This window comes from Larus michahellis, chromosome 3 (assembly GCF_964199755.1).
Source record: "Larus michahellis chromosome 3, bLarMic1.1, whole genome shotgun sequence".
Classification (NCBI taxonomy): Eukaryota; Metazoa; Chordata; class Aves; order Charadriiformes; family Laridae; genus Larus; species Larus michahellis.
The window spans coordinates 20139271-20155823 of NC_133898.1; the positions used below are offsets into that span (position 1 = coordinate 20139271).

Here is a 16553-nt window from a genome sequence, read left to right on the forward strand (position 1 = left end):
ATTGGAAGGAATCCAGAGTATCTAGCTATTTTATGTTTGGTGATGGGACAGTGGATGATGCTATTTTGTCATGAGACTTACTGTATTTGGAGAGGTATAAATATGAAAAATATTCAAGTAGGTTAAATATTAAAATGAGACTGAACCAGCTAGTGTTTTCAGAACATGTAAGCTTCTTGGTTAGCTTTTTTAATGCTCATGACATTTTTTGCAATAAATTAATTTTTATGTTTCAATTAGTTTTCAGTCTGATTCACTCAATAAATTGTGTTTTTTTTCCCCCCTCTGTTTTCATATCATTCCCACACCATAGTACCTGGTTATGGATTACTATGTTGGAGGAGACCTGCTTACGTTGCTCAGCAAGTTTGAGGACAGACTACCTGAAGATATGGCTCGTTTTTATTTGGCTGAAATGGTGATAGCTATTGATTCAGTTCATCAGTTGCATTATGTTCACAGGTAAGTCATTTGAGTTCCAAATTCCTGTAAGAGTTATGGGGAGTTACTTGATGAACTGAGAATAATTCCTGTTAAAGAGTTTAAGCTAGTAACAAGTATTTCTCATAATAGTATGCATAGTAGAACTGACTTGATGACATCTTGTGGTTGTTGATAACTGTTGCTGACCTTTTACCATATGGTCAGACATATGAATGAGGAGATTTCATGAATATCTGAATGCATGGGATGAATCTTGCACACTGGCATGCTTCAAAGTTAATGATCCGTAATTTATAAAAGCAAAACTGGAAACCTGTTGGTGAAATATGATCAACTTTGAACATGTTTACTGAAGGGTCAGGTTATGTTTCTTAATTTGTTCAACGTATACGGAAGTTGAAAACACACCATTGTGTGTTCTGCTTTGGATTTTTCACCATTGTCTTTTGGATTTAGTGAAACTGTCTTTAAAATGAAGTGATGGCATTTTGCTAAATAAGTGGAAGTACTAAAATTGTGGTACCTACCTTTACCTTGATATGTAAAAAAAATAATATATACTGGTCAAAGGAGAATATCAATTTGTTTGTGTGTAGCTTTTTTTGAGGCCGTGATTGATTTTTCCACAAAGCTAGCATAATCTTTTCTTTAATGTATCATTCTCTGAAGACTTCCGTGGTAGTTCTTGTATGCAGAGCAAAAGATTACCTTACAAGAGGCAGAATTTTCAAATGGACTCAATAGATGTATTTTGCTCTGACAGGAATCAGTAGGAAAACTCCAAATTGTTTAAGCTGAATCATTAAGTTGGCAGAATAAGCTCTTTTGATACATCCGTCACCCTTAATCAGAATCTATACTGACCGTTCCTCCTTTTACTGTTTCCACTTTCCTGCTTTGCTCCAGAAAAGTTTGGGCGTTGGGTTTTTTTTTTTGGTTGTTTGTTTAAAAGGTGTATTGCGGCTGGTTTTGGTTTGTTACTGGGTTGTGTTTTGTTTCCTTTGAGACTGTGGCTTTTCATGGAAGAGCTGTAGCTAAGAGTTCTTTAAGGTGGAGTGGTGCTAAACTGCAAATTGCTCTCCTGGAATATTTTGAAGTTTGCTAGTTTTGTTGAAGAACTGTGTCTACCTGCTAATGAGCTCTTTGTGATAAAGCTTTGTGGAAAAGCCCAAGCAGAGTATTTTATTTAGCAGTTTTCTTGAATTTTGAAGATTTTTAACTATGTATTTCTGACAAACTGTTCATTTAGGACCTGATGTGAAGGGCTTTTGTATTCAGTAAAATTTGAATCTAACTTTTAAAATGTGTTTGTGGGTAAACTGCTGAGATGCTGTCTGCTGTTACCAGGTGGAGAGTGCTTCAAGGACTACCTAGACTGCTGTATTTTACCCAATAAGTCTGCATATATGTTAGTAACTCTTCCCAGAAAAACAGATGTGTACCATCTCTACCTTTTCCTTGAAACAGATCAAAACCTTTGTAATTCAGCACTGTTAGTATGTAATATGCAGCACATGTGATGTTTCCATCCTCAAATAGTTAGTGTTCCCAAGATGAAATAGGTGTTGGTGTAAAATTTTGATAGAAAATTCAGTGACATTGCAGTTCAAAACAACATACTAATTATTATGCCTGCATATTTATTACTAAGAATCTTGAACAAGAAAAAGCGCCTGTACAATCCCAGTCCTTTGTTGTTTGATTTGTGGCTTTGTCAGTGACGTTCCCACGTTTGGCATTTTATCATTAGTCCTGCTGTAATACAATGCCTGTTTATAAGGGGATGTTTTGCAAAGATTAAAAATGTAGAGAGCACTTGAATATATGTTAAATGATCAGCCTTTGAAATGAGACCCTTTCCACTGTTAGTTTTATTAGGATGTTTTGCAACTGGTAAAGCAAAAGAAGGGAAAAGAAAACACATAATCTCAAGGCCACTAATGCTCTTTTCCTGAAAGTTTAACTGTGGTGGCCACATCCTTTTTGGCAGTATGTTGCACACAGCAAAGGACATAAGAGGAGGAGGAGGAGGAGGAGGAAAATACTACTCAAAGATGGCATAATGTAACAGCTGTAGTTTTGGTATTTCAGGTGAATAGCCAGTATGCACCACGGGTTGATCTGCGTTGTAGCTAGTGAACTAGAAGTCATGCTTTAGGCATGTTTTGTTCAAGGCTTTTTTCATACAATGAGATAGCGGATTGTTTTGTTTTGTTTCCTTTTAGTGCCCCAGTTCTTTCAGGATAGATTTTTGAAGTTAACCATACGTAGTGTTGTACTTCGATTTCTCTGAATATTTTTCTACCTTTTAAAAATTGCATTTCTGTTTTTGTTCTCAGTGTGTCACTCCTCTTGCCCTTTTCTACCGTTAATCACCTTTTTGTTGTCAGTTAGTTTTGTTTGGGAGTGATACCGATTGCAGTGGTCGTTCATTCGCAGACCACTCCAATGTCAAATGCAAGTCACTTTTCTTAAAGTCCATTGGCCAACATTCTGAAACGTCAAATGCAAGCAAACCTCATCATTACTTAAACGAAATTGCTATGATTTCAGGTTTTGGAGTTCCAGATTTGAATGCCATTTCTGCACTAGGATTGCGGGATGAATTTATCGTGTGAAGGAGATAAAAATCTAGGTATTAGTAGATTGTGCAGAGAACTTGCATGGTGTGTTTGAAGCTGTCTACTGATGCCTATTGAATTGAAGAAGGAGAAAAGTTGTTAGCTGAAAATAATCAGTACTACTGTTTTTAGGATTAGGTTTTTTTCCTGTTTTTATCGACTTTTTACTTTAAATAAATATGTGATATAATGTTTTTGAGATAACATCAATCGGGACATGTAACTTTAATAATTTTTCATTTCTGATCAATGAATTTTTATGAACAAATCATGTGGTATTTTACCTGATAGATAAATGGTGCCTCAAAATGTTAATAAAATGGCCTTTTCTTTTAATGTGTATTTTGCTTTTGCTCTTGTTATAAATGCACAAGGGCTGGCATTACCAAATGATGTTTGGCAGTTCCAAGACTAGCTTTAGAAAGAAAACTTCATCTAAGTTAAGTATATGTGCAGGTGTTCACAATGATGAAGAAAGTACATATGACTTCCTTGGGAGTTCATGTAAAGCTTATACCTAACCCCGCTACCTGAAATTACTAATTTGTACTAATCAAGTGATGCTTGCTTGTAGGCCAAGGTTGAATATTGTATTGTGCCCGTTTTCTGCAAACTGTAGTATCATACAGGGTAAGATTTTATGTTTATGAGGAATCAACATAAACTTGTGTTTTATAGATTTATAGCACCTTTTTTTTGGGTTAAAACCCAAAAAGCTTTGGGCTGAAAAAGGCCTCTATATGCATTAACATTAATTTCAGTTTCAAGGTTGTGTTGTTAATTCCTCATGGCATATGTTAAAAGCTTATCTTTGCATGCATTATCAAATATCCAGGTGTGGGCTGGAGTAAAACTTATCGGCTTAAGCTAGGTAGCTACTCTTTATTTATGCATGTTGCGTTACCTCAAACATATAAAATCTGTTTTTCCTAAAACCGAGACTCTAACTCGTTAATTATTTTATTGGTGAGCCAATGCTTGGTTTTGTCTCAGTCCTTTTACGTAAAAAATACTTTAGAAGCCCTGACTGCCACTGGAGGAAATTTCCCCTGAGGATTGCAGAAGATACCTTCTGGGCACGTACTAGTCCCAGGCATAGTGAGTGTGCCGCTGGTGGCTTTGCATGCCCCATCAATATCTGTGCTGCTGCCTTTTGTGCCATCTTCTGAGGCAGCCCTTACTTTAGTGAGGGTGCATCTAAGTCTGTTGCTGTCCTAAATTTCATTTGGGACATTCCAGATTCTTGAATAGTACGGAATTCTAAGTGTTAATGTGCTTAAGTTATTTTCATCTTGACTTTCTTTCCTCCATCTATTTGTTCTGTGCAGGGTTGCACAGTGATTCAGTGCAGCTAGGGAGTGTTCAGCATTTAGGCTCATGATCCTCCAGACCACTGCAAAAATATTCATTTAAAATAGTTTTCATATATTGGCACACACCCATGTTAAACAGTCTACTTTTTCTATTGAATGGTAAAACAATCCTCACTAACGTTCTTACTAAGAAAATATTTTGGAAGGATTATGAAACACCTATGTTAATTATTATTTTTGTTGGTTAAGTTTTTGGGAGGATAGTTAAGACTACAGGGCAAGCTCTCAAGTTACATACATTTCGGATGTCATCTTTTGCATGTGAAAAGATAGGCATGCAAAGCATAAACACACCTACTTCCATAAGGTATGCGAGATTCCAGTTAGCTTGATCAGTGCGTTTCTGGATTTCTAGTTGCCGCTGTCTTTTAGTCTGAAGGATTTTAGCATTCTAAACCACCAGATGCATTTTTTTTTTCCTTCTCTTTCCATTTTCTTTATCAGCTTCTGAAATTAAGTTGGGCTTCACTGGAACATTTGAGTTCTTAAAATGTAGAGCGGCGAAATTCTCTGTGGAAGTGACATCCTTTCTGAAAAATATTGAACATGAGGGAATAAATCCGTTAGAGGGATAAAAGAACTGTCTATTCCCTATCAAGCCAGCCTCTTCTTTGCTTTTAACAAGAAGGTACTATTTGTCCTCAGAAAAAATCATCTTAGGGACATCCCTGAAATATTTACTGTAGCTAGCAGGCAGCTGAAATCTGTGATTCTTTGTAGGATGCATTTCACTTTCAACTATAAGTTTCAGTGCCAGCATATCCATTTTTGACTTGCTGAATAAGTGGTTTTCTGTTTTCTGGGTGTATCCCATCTTTCCTGATCATTAATTTGCTTAAGTGGAAAATTTGGGGGTGGAAGGCACATCTAGGGAGTTACTGCATTGCGCGGTATGTCTGAGTTGAGTTGGCACAAGGATGAGCCAAGTGCTCTGGCCTTTGGTAAAGTGAACTGAAATTGTGGGTTTGAAAGAAAGCAACAACATATTTTAAGTGTTTACCAAACTTTGCAACAGACATAATGTCGAACACGCAGATGAAGATGTCCTTACAAAGTGCTGAGAGTGAAGGAAACAGGGCTAAAAAAATAAGGAAAAAATAACACGAAATTATTTTGATAGTCTACTGAAAATATATTGCTTTGGTTTAGTTTTACATGGAAAACTGCAGGACAGAAAGTTATTTTAGTGAGTATTTGTTAAGCTTGTGCTTCCTTACAAGGTATTCCTTTACAGAGGTAGGAGAGTTCTGTGAGTCTAGGGTCTGTGCTTCCTCCCCGTTTTTCCACTGAGGAAGGGCTGCAGACAAAGGTTATCTTTACAGACTCTGGGCTTTCATTTTGCCCTGTGAGCCTGTATGCTGTGAATGCTGGCAGCTGCTCCCACAGTACCCCCTCAGGGTGGCACTTGATTTGTAGTGAAGAGCATGGGAGGTTAATGACACTTGACTAGAATTTGTTGGTAGGATTTCTGAAGGAGCCTGTGATGAGCTAGAAGTATTTGAAATAAATGACCCATGTATGCTTGGAGTGCCAAGAGCTACTGGATCAGACTGGCTGTGCCATCATGTAGATGGACAAATGGTTTCTTATGGTATTGTGTCCAGTGGGGGTGTTAATTGAAGTGAAAGCTGTGTAATGGGTGTCTGAGATAGCATAGACCTGTATTCTGTATTATTTGAGCAGAAGGAATTTCAAAACTCCGACTCCAGTGCCTTAAGCGATAGTAGCCGTGAGTAGTCCTTTCAGCAGAGGTGCTTTTATAAATGTATCCTTCGGCCTTTTGTTGCCCATTGTTCCTCTCTCCCCAAGACTCAAGCTCCAAACATCCCTACTGCTCTGCTGAAACGAAGGTTTGTGGGGCTGTGCGGTGAACTGAATGAGGACACCAGTCCAAGTTAGAAGTAACTTTATATTTTAACTAACCTCAGTCAATTTTCCAATCTGTTGGATGGAGAAGGAGAAGAGGAGGAAATTGCTTTAAGCTGGTCTTTCCAATAAAATCTATGTTAATCTACATGGTGCCCGTTTTTTCTCTACATCCACTGAGTGGTACTTGAGATGTCTGGCTATTTATTTGACCCTATGATTTTAAAGAAAAAGGGACACAAGAAGCTGTTGGAGCTGGAGTATCTTAAATTTAGTTAGCCGTAAAACCCTCAGAAGTAAACCCTTTGCCTTTCATGTCTGACACCTACCTCCTAAAGAAGGAAATTCTTGATTATCATCAGTTGAGGAAGGCCAGCAAGGCAAGGAGCGCACCCCTCTGTTCTTTCTATTGAGTCCCCACCAGGCCTTTAGCTAGACAATTATACCTTTATTAGAAAGAAGACTCAGGAAAAGGAGAAATGTGTAGATGAATATTTTCTTCTTTCTTACGTAGATTGGTATATCTTCTGGGTGCACTTCCTTGAAAGGCAGATGGATGTGAGCATTCTGTCAGATGGTGTGTAATCCTGTTTAGGTAGGAACTGGATGTGGTTGTCATAAAACTGAAGTACGTAAACCCTCCTGAAAGTGAAAATGGGAGAGACAGACAAGAAATAAAGTTTGACTGAAAAGGATCCTTTTTAACCTTGTACCTCAATGGGAAAATTCTTAATGCCAAAAGTCTTACATAAAATAGCCTGGTCTTGCCTTCCAAGTAGTAATGTCTATAGCAAGGTTCAGTGGATGCTAAATGTGACAGAACTTTCCAGAAGATATTGCTGCCTCTAGCATGAAGTTTCATTTCACTTCTGTGATGTTTTCAGGGAAAAAAAAGTCCAGGTTAGAACTGTCATAGCTCTGACATGGGATCTGTTTTAGTGTCTAATGAAGCTGGAGGTGTTTTCAAAATTTCATAACTTCTTTTGAAGACAAAACATTCCCATTTGTAAGCTGTTTTTGTGTGAGTTAAGCTATAATTTTACACTCATTCTTTTCTGATTATTTCAGATCTGGAAATATTTTCTCCTACTACTTTTTTTAATATCCAAAATCAACAGCAGGAAAGTAGGACAAAAACATTTTCTTTATTTCTGAATTTTTAGTCCTAGTGACTGTGGTTCTGGGGGTGTAATTAGGTCATTGTTTGGTGGTTGAGGATAGAGTTGTAATTAACACTTTCAGTGATTTTTGTTCTCATATATACAGCTCAGAACGATGCAGGCAGAAATGAAGATGGCAGTTGTGTGATGGGAGCCTTCATTATTCTCAAGGTTTTTGTTATATTAGAAGGAGGCTAACTGCTTCATGTTGTGTCTTCAACAGACTTTCCACTTCATTATCTTTTTGTGAACACAGTATCTCATAACTACCTCTGTTCATAGTGTCTTTTTATTTTCATTTATTAATACCCTGTGTGCTCCTCAGGTTCCCCCTTAGAATGCCTTTATTTTATTTACAATTATGGGCCCTTTGCTTCTTTCTTTTTATTTGAAATACAGTTGGGTTTATGTTGTTAGATTAGATCAGATCAGAAGGTGCACAGGAAAATTTCATTATCATCTCCTGAATTTGAGTGTCATGTAGATTCGTCATTGCATAAATAAGCAATAATAATTTGGCTTTATCATTTGATATTCCTGCAGTATTAGTGTTAGTATAAAACTGTAATGTCAAGATGCTTGAAGACCTTATAAACCATTGTTTTTTACCTAGTTTCCTGCTAGAGCATTTCCCCCGGTGAATATTTGATGGATTTGGGGTGAGAATGTCTTCGCTGCCTGAACTGCCAGATCTGATAAGTAGAAATTTGGGGTTTGAATTTCTGAATTAAATTGCTGTTGCCCCAACCACTAAATGTAATACTTCCTTTTTCTCATAGTAAATTAAGATATCCTTGCAAGATATCTTAATTATAATAAGATATCAGAGCAAGGATCTGGGTCCTGAAAGGGCACTTAAGGAAATATCAGTCCACAGTAAGCAGTTCCCTCTTACATTTCCACAAGAGCTGCTGTTAAAAGAGTCCACCCCGTGTTCCTTTTTAATAACAGTGAAATATGACTAGATTTTAACTTCTTACATGAGAAAAAATAGGTCACTTAACATACTGCAAATTAGAATACTGCTTACAAAGCAGATGCTTGCGTAAGGTCATGCTTGGTTCAGCTATGGAAGGCTTCGTGGTTGGGGTCAGGGAAGCGAGACCTTGTGGAGCTTTATCTGAAAAGTTGTATTAAAATCTTTATTGACTCAGGTGCTGTGATGTTTATGCTGTTCGGTTTTTCTTTATTAGCTATTGGGGGGCAGCCTTTAGCATTTCCTCATGCAGGAGGAAGCAGTGATATTACTGCCACTGTAACTCAGTAATTTTTAATCAGATACAGTGTGTAAAATCCAGGAAAATACTGGATAGAAGAGAAGAAAAAAAAAAAGGGGGGGGGGAGGGGGGAGGCTAAATCTGATCTGGTATAATGGTAGCAAAGTTGTGTCTTTGTCATATAGGAAATTGAACTTTTAGCATGAAAAGGAATTTACTTTTATGCAGGTACAGCTCTTTAAAGATTCTGCTGAAGTTTAAGGGCTGAAAATTCAGGCCTTAAGTTCCTACCTGGGATATTAAAAAAAAAATTATGAATTTGTTTTATTTTTAAGCAAGCATTGTGGCTTATGCTTTATGTTAAAAGAAAAAAGTGATCTACATATGCAACTTGAATACAAAGACTTTTTCAAGAACCCTGTCCTTTGTTCTTAATAAGTGTAATTTTAAGAGTTTGAGCAAAAAGTGCACTTTTTATTTTTCTTCTAATTTGTAAAGGTCTGACATGTTTTTCTGCCAAAAAAATTAGAGTATGCAGATGCATTTAGACCGAATGCATTTCTTCCTTCATAGCCTCAGGCTACAGTTCCTTCCTCTGTTGCTGTCAAGAGTTTTAGGCAGATGTTACAGTGTTTATTATATCTGGATCATGCTTCTCAATGTGTTTTGTTCATTTGTTTTCTAAAAACAATGAAAGCAAAAAACATATATCAAACTAACTACATCTTATGTCTGTTTTTACATGGCAGAGCAGTAGAGCTGTAGATGTGTGCTTCAAACTTGGTCTAGCTTATTCCTGCATGTTTCCTTGACTTTTGGTTGGAATAAAGATTGTCTTACAACGTGTTCTGTCCGAACACATTCTGAATGGTCTACAAGATGAGAGTCTGTAGGATACATTTTTATTCCTTTTTTCCTTTCTGTTTTGTAGAAGTAATGACTGCATTGTTTTCATATTCTTTCCATCAAATTGTTGTCTTTTTCCTGTGATTTAAACGTGATAGGGGCCTATCTATTAATTAGAGATATTGTTTTTCTGAAGAGTTGCTTTAAAAAACTATGACATACCCCTGTAGAAAGTGCAGTTTTGATCTCTAGTGAAGTGACTTTCTAGAAAAAGCAACTTCTTACCCTCTTCCTCAGATGTAAGAGGTATCATAGACTAATTTAATATTAATTTTTACATATAAATATATTGGTATGTTGCGTTTATACAAGCACACTTTATTTTTAATATGCTTACTTATCTATATGCTGCAGTATTTTTGCTTAGCAAAAGATAAATTGTTACCAGAACTACCACCATACTGACTAATTTGGTACACTAAAATCTTTCTACAGTCTGCAGCTGTGTGCTAAGCATGTAAGGGGCTGTCTGAGTGACTGAAAAGAGGTAACTTTATAAAAGTTACGACACAGTGATAAGCAGAAGCTTTACAAAAACCAAAGAAGCAAGAGTTTGAAATTGTTTAATAATCATTCTTCACAATTAAGTGGTGAATAGAGTCCGCTGGGTATCAGATGGTGTCCCATTGAGGTGTATGGTAGTTTTACACGCTCTGTCTGGGAAATATGAAGATAACTAATCATATCTTCACTTAATGTATGAAGAAAGTGGAGTACGGGTGTAATGAAAAATAAACACGGTGTATAATTTCATATGATGGACATATTTACTTTTTCATAGCAGAGCAATAGAGATACAGTGTTTCAGTACAGGTTAATTTTATCTCTGACTGGGTAGATGTAACAACAGCCAAACTACAGCCAAGAGTAAGTGGAACATTTAGATTATGAGTACTTCCAAAAAAGCTAATGGGTTTTGGGGCTGCAATAAATAAGGCAAGATAAGAAATCCACATGTGCTGTATTTCAAAGACTGGCTTTGATCATGGGAAAGTGTTGCAAAATAGAAAGAAGAACTGGAAAAGATAATGTCTCTTTAAGCATGAGTCTTAACTCTAAACAGTTTAGTAGTGATGAAAAAGGAACTAAATTTCTGTACCACGATGACTACTTGATTTTGATCTGTTTCATACTATTGGAGATACAGTTAGGTTTGGGCATATGTTTGGCAGCCTGATTGAAGTTTCTTGTGTATAAGTTAAAATTTTAGGGATTTCTTTTACAGATCACAACTTTTGAAGTAGTGTTTCATGACAATTTTGAGTATGGTCATTCCTAAAGTTGTCGTTCACTCTTAAAATTATCAGACAACTTTCAACTTCCTGAAACTTCAGTGACGTGGATTGTAAATAATATTCCAGATGCCATTTCAGAAAAAAATAAACTGTTCTAGCTGCAGTATTTTACTCTCTCTGCTAGGATATTTCTCCCAGTGAGACCAAGAGCCGTGGTTCCATCACACTGAAAAGGGTACAGGTATAATATAATTATTTGGTGTGCCTATAACTTCTCTGTCATTTACAGTTGATAAGGTCTTAGTGTATAGGTGACGTTTCTGCTGTTACTATCAATAGGCAGGTGTTTACATTTTACACTGTTAAATTTAGCCCGATTTCTGATATAATAGTCTTCAGTTTAGCCATTTCTGTATGTTTGATATTCCAGTCTTCCCTGCTGTTACTGCTGCTTTCCAGCTTTGTGATATCTACAGGTTCTATTAGCATGCATTTATTTTTGTGCCAAGGTTATTAACTAAAATGTTGAATCAGTTTCAATACTGACCCTGGAGGATTTCCACTAATAGTCTTCCTCCAATTTTATTTCCTCTTTCAGTGCCTACCCATTGTCATCTCTACTTTAGCAAGTTCCTTACCAATGCTGTTACTAGACCTGGCATTTGTTCTTTCCGTGGTGCTGTTACTCATGTGGGGGGAAAAAAAAAAATCTATTAAAACACTTTCATACGTGATTCTGTGTCAATTCATAATGCTGTCACAAAAATTACCTGATCTTGATGACTTAGCGTGCAAAGGAATTCAGATTTTGCACTTGCTGTTTGCATGGTCTAACATGGTATTCATCATAAGCGTCTAAATATTATACATTCTGTTTAAGGAAGTGAAACTTGTATAATGTTAAAATAGTCTACATATTTTCTGCCCCATTAGCTGCAATAGCTCCAAATAACATTCTCTTGCTATTCACTTGCATCTCAAAGCTGGTTTTCCTTTTTAAGAACATAAAACCCCCAAAGGTATAGGAAATGCAGTAACAAAAGCATGATTTACAGTGATGGCTTTTGTCCACTGTAGCCAAAAAAGAAATTATTTACAAGTTGCAACTTTTGCATAAACATATACATTCAGTCTTTGCTTACCTTGTTGGTTTAAAGGATAGTTTCAGGAAAATATTTGTCTGAGATTCTGTATGACTAATGTTATGATTGCTTTTGACAGTCAGATGCTTAGGAAAGTTGTGAAAGATGAAATGTAAAACATTGTAATTCCCATTCGAATATCGTAAGTGGGATTAACTTTTTGCGTATCAAAAAATCAGATGGGTTCTGAGGGTGTCATGGGCAAGAAATATAGCATTTGTGTGTTATAGTATCTGACTTCAAACTAGACCTTTGCACCACTTGTCATAGATTTAATTACAGTTAAGGAAAACTGATGTCTAATAAGTGATGATGCCTGACCTTAACATGCTTAAGATACTTTTTTTTTTTTAAATTTATGTGTCATCAACAACTATGCCAGCACCATTAGAAACACTAACAAACATAGAAGCTGCTCAGTGCAGTTTCCCTGGGGAGATAAAAGTTCTGTTATCCTGTTCTGCTTGTTCTGTCATTTTCCTGCTTTTTCTATGAATATGTCAACACCCAAAATTTCTGTCCCATAATTTTTAAATGAGTTAAGAACTTCTATACTATGCCATTATCTACATGAATGCAAAACAGCTTGCTGATTTCCTTACTTATCTTTTAAATGTATTGCCATAATCTTTCTATGTTGCTGCCTGCCAAAACTGTGCCTGTCTAAATGTGGTCATGTCTTTCTTCCTCCCGGTTTACACTAACTGAATGTGCGTATTTTACAGTGCCTTGATGAAACTAACGTGAAACCTCTAACACGCTGAAACATTTTGGACAATATAATATAAAACCCCTGGATTTCCACTCTAAATTTGCCTGTGTGTCTTCCTGTTGTGGGTACCGATTTCTGTGGGTTAGAAAGTGTTGTATAACGTTTTGACTGTGTTGTCAAGAGTTGTTCTGAAAAGTCAGGAAATTCCTGTTGTCACGTGAAAACAGAGTATTTTGAACTGGGATGAAGATGTTTCTGGTCTCCTGTTAGAAATTTTGACACAATCTTGGTTTAGTTCTTGGGTTCTGTTATGATTGAAATTCTCTATAACTGGTCTGCTTGAACACAGTGCAGCAGTTACTGAAGACCAAATGTACATTTAAGGTAAAAATGCAGCTAGTGTGTGAAATAGTTGAGATACACGTGCTTGTGTGGGATTCATACTGCAGGCTTTGACTTCATTTGTGTTTTATGGTAATGAGAATTCTTGGCTGGAAGTGCCTGGTGGTGTGATACTAGTTTGTACAACATTCAAATAGCATCACTAATAATCTTATTGAGTTTTGTAATTCCATTTGCATAATATGTTAAGCAGAAGAACTCTGAATATCTTATCTGCCGCGTGTTACTTCACAGGAGGTCAAAGCTGGTCCCTTCAATAGGCTTTATTAGGGAGCTTGAAAGCTGACCATAGGCAGGTAACAGGAAACTGGAAAATTGGGTCTAGCTAAGAGAAAAACATGATTAGCTCAACCAGAATTCAACTAGTAAATCCTTGTTATTGTTCCTAAATAACCAATCTTCTCTCAGTATTGCGTACTTTATAAAAGTGTCAATAATTGATGGTTGTCTGTTAGCATTACAATTTTTTAGGGTCTTGCAACAAAGTCTTTAAAATACTACAACAACTGAAATGTAGGGAGAAAACCCACAAAATTCTGAGAATTTATCTAGAAAGATGCATGTGACTTATTTTATAAAAAGTTTATCTTGAAGCAGATGGCCGAGTTACTTGCCTAGTCTGGTCTTGCAGGCCAGCTGATGCACCTGGAACGGAGGATTTCATGTCAATGCAGTGTTTGAGTTGAATTTAACCTCAGTAGATGCAATTTTCAGGAGAGTGCCAGAGGCTTTTTTTGTAAACTTCTAGTCTAACTGATCCTTTTGAACCATGATTTTATATCAGTGAGTATGTGTTTATGGCATTTAAATCTCAGTGATGTGTTTTTGTTTTATTTGTTGTATTAAAGTAAGTCAGGCAGTACTTGCCCGCTGTTACATAGCTTGTATACTCCTTTGCTCCAGATCCATAAGAAAGAAAGAAGGGAATTTATGTAGACATTTAAAGGAATGTTTTTATTTGTTAATGGAACCAAGTATCGAATTGTCTGTCTATTTGCAACAGGTTGTCTCGAGTACTAAAAATTCAATATTTAAACACCATGCATTGCTTTCTGATACTTCAAAACAGAATAAGCATTTTTCTTTTAATCTGTAAACAAAAATAGTGTTAGGCATGTAGATGACTTTGCTTACTTACAAAGCATTGCTTTTCTCAGAATACTTTGGTAATGGTGTTGTTAACGTAAAGAACTGTGGAAAAGCTTTTCCATTTTTTCAAATAGACACCTTGCTGGGGGCCTTTTGGCTGGTGGTGAGTTTCAGGGAAGTCTCTCCCAGTTGGAGCTGAGGCACAGGCACCAGTTAGGAATGATCTTTGACTGCACACTTTACGTGAGGACAGTCTTACAGGATGATTAATTTGAAATGAGTTAAAATTTTTACTTTGTTTTTTACTCAGACTGATCTGATCTGAAGCAGATCAGATATAAGACGTGTCCAAGGAAAGTTTTTATTAACTCTGCTTATGTATCATGTTAATAAATCATTGATAGGTGTAACTGGTCTTTTTGCTAGTTTAAGTTCTGAACTGCTGTTTCCTCCTCCAGAGAATTTGCTTTTCAATTTAGTTTCAGCGAGGGGAAAGCAATGCTTGAGTCTCAGACAGACAATAATGATTAATACAGACATTAATCAAGTCAGCTAAGTTCAAATATCAATTCAAATATCAATCAGCTCTTTAAAACAAGCATCAAAACTGCTTTGTATAGCTAAAATGAGCTAAAACTGCTCATTTTGTGAGTTCTGCAGTGCACTTCTGGAACATTACATATAGCCAAGGACTTACTGTCATTTTCCTTGTTAGCCATTTAGATGCACAGTAGACAACTAATTCTACTTAAACAGGCCAGCAACAATGAGATTAACTGTAGGTTAAGTGACTGAAAATAGCAACTTTGATCCTCCAAGTGACCAGCTATTTAAATGGAGGAGGATACTAGATGGAAAACAAGCATGGGAGGAAGGGAAACAAGAAGGGGAGGAATACATGAGTGACTTCTAAGGCAGACTTGGCAGGGGGTGGGGGTGAGGGGGTGACAATTTTTTTTGTACTGTTGAGTGTTCCTAAATAACTGGTTGTTCGAAAATGGTATTCTCTGACTTTTAAAAATGTGAGTTCAACCCCAGCTTTCCCTCAGTAGTAGCAGTTCTTTATTTGAACCTGCCTTTAATACAACACTTGTAATTTAGGCATATCAAATCAATCATATCTTAATCTCTAATTAAAAAAAAGGCAGTGCTATGACGTGCATCTTTAACAATTGATTGTTACTGAAATAGTCAACCATCAGGCTATGAATTTGAAGCACATTCTCACATGGGCCACATTCTCCTGTAGGCTGTTTTCTGCCCTTCACATTCTGCTTCCATAGATGTTTGTGCTGCACAGCAAAGATGATTCAGGCTGGTCTGAGGAGAAAAAATCCCCAGACTGTGTCTCATCTTGCTTGGTATCCCATGGTCAGAGGAAGGATCATAGCCTCAGTCTCTTATAAAAGTCTCATCCAAATCCTCCGCAGACTGAAAAGTAGACAGGCTAGAAGAACCCCTGAGTATAAGGAGTTAAAGTGAAGATCCAAAACCTCATTATATAAGTCAGATCTGTTACTTTAAATGTAATTTTAGTGTCAAAAAGGAGAGCACCCTAGTGTCTCAAAATAAAAAAAAAATAAGAGGAAAAAATACATCTTTCAAGAAGAGGTAAAACTGTTTTTCAGGGGGGCACAGGAGACTTCTAGGGAGTCTTCTATTCCTGCCTTGCCATCCCTCTGGACGTAGTCAGAAAAAACCCTGTACTTTTTTCATGTTGAATTGGTTTAGCACAACTGAAAAGCTAATATCAAATAATAATATAAAATGTATCTTGTTTTACTTGTCAGGGTAGGACTTCTGATTCAAAAGATTCATTACCAGCTTTTCTTGTACTCAGGTTTGGGGGAGGCCGGTGGCGCGGGTGAGAGTGAGGTACCAGGCGCGGCTGCTGCGGTGCAGTGTGTTCATTTGGTGTTTGAGCAGGCCAGCACGACCTTCCCACTCAGGGCTCTTAGGCTGAGCAACTGGGCACGATGTTTACTTTTCCCCCTTTAAAAATTATTTTGGAGTCCCGAGTGATACAGTAGAGGAAAAAAAAAAATTACGTTCTGACAGAGGTGGGAGGGTTTGTAAGTTTCTTCATTTGTATTTTCCTCATTGATTTAGAGACGTTTATGTCCCTCTTCAGCTCCTTCCACACTGGTGGGTTCTTCCACCCTGTGTGCTGGTCTCCTTGTGGAGGACTTGGTTGAGAATTTCGTGGGAGGGTCGCGATATGATTCTTCCAGCTGGCTGTGGAATAGCACAGAGGAAACGATACGGTCCTCTGCTGCTTCTTTCTTTTCAGTCTAAAGCCTTCCAAGTGTACGCTCCTATAAGGCACTCATTCTTTCTCTTGCTGCCTCCAGCAAAGCTTTGATTCAGCCTGTATCAACATCAGTCA

General features: G+C 37.0%; 1 protein-coding gene across 25 annotated transcripts in view; it reads left to right on the forward strand.

The window, feature by feature from the left end:
- The window catches only part of CDC42BPA (CDC42 binding protein kinase alpha), a 191800-nt gene that overhangs the window by 77082 nt on the left and 98165 nt on the right, over nucleotides 1-16553 (forward strand). For all 25 annotated transcript variants that reach the window (XR_012586004.1, XR_012586005.1, XR_012586007.1 and 22 more), the window contains exon 6: nucleotides 314-462. Coding sequence is in view for 17 of the 25 variants with exons in the window: in XM_074578971.1 (XP_074435072.1) it covers nucleotides 314-462 (149 nt within the window). In the remaining 8 variants the exon portion in view is untranslated. The remainder of the gene's footprint in view (nucleotides 1-313; nucleotides 463-16553) is intronic.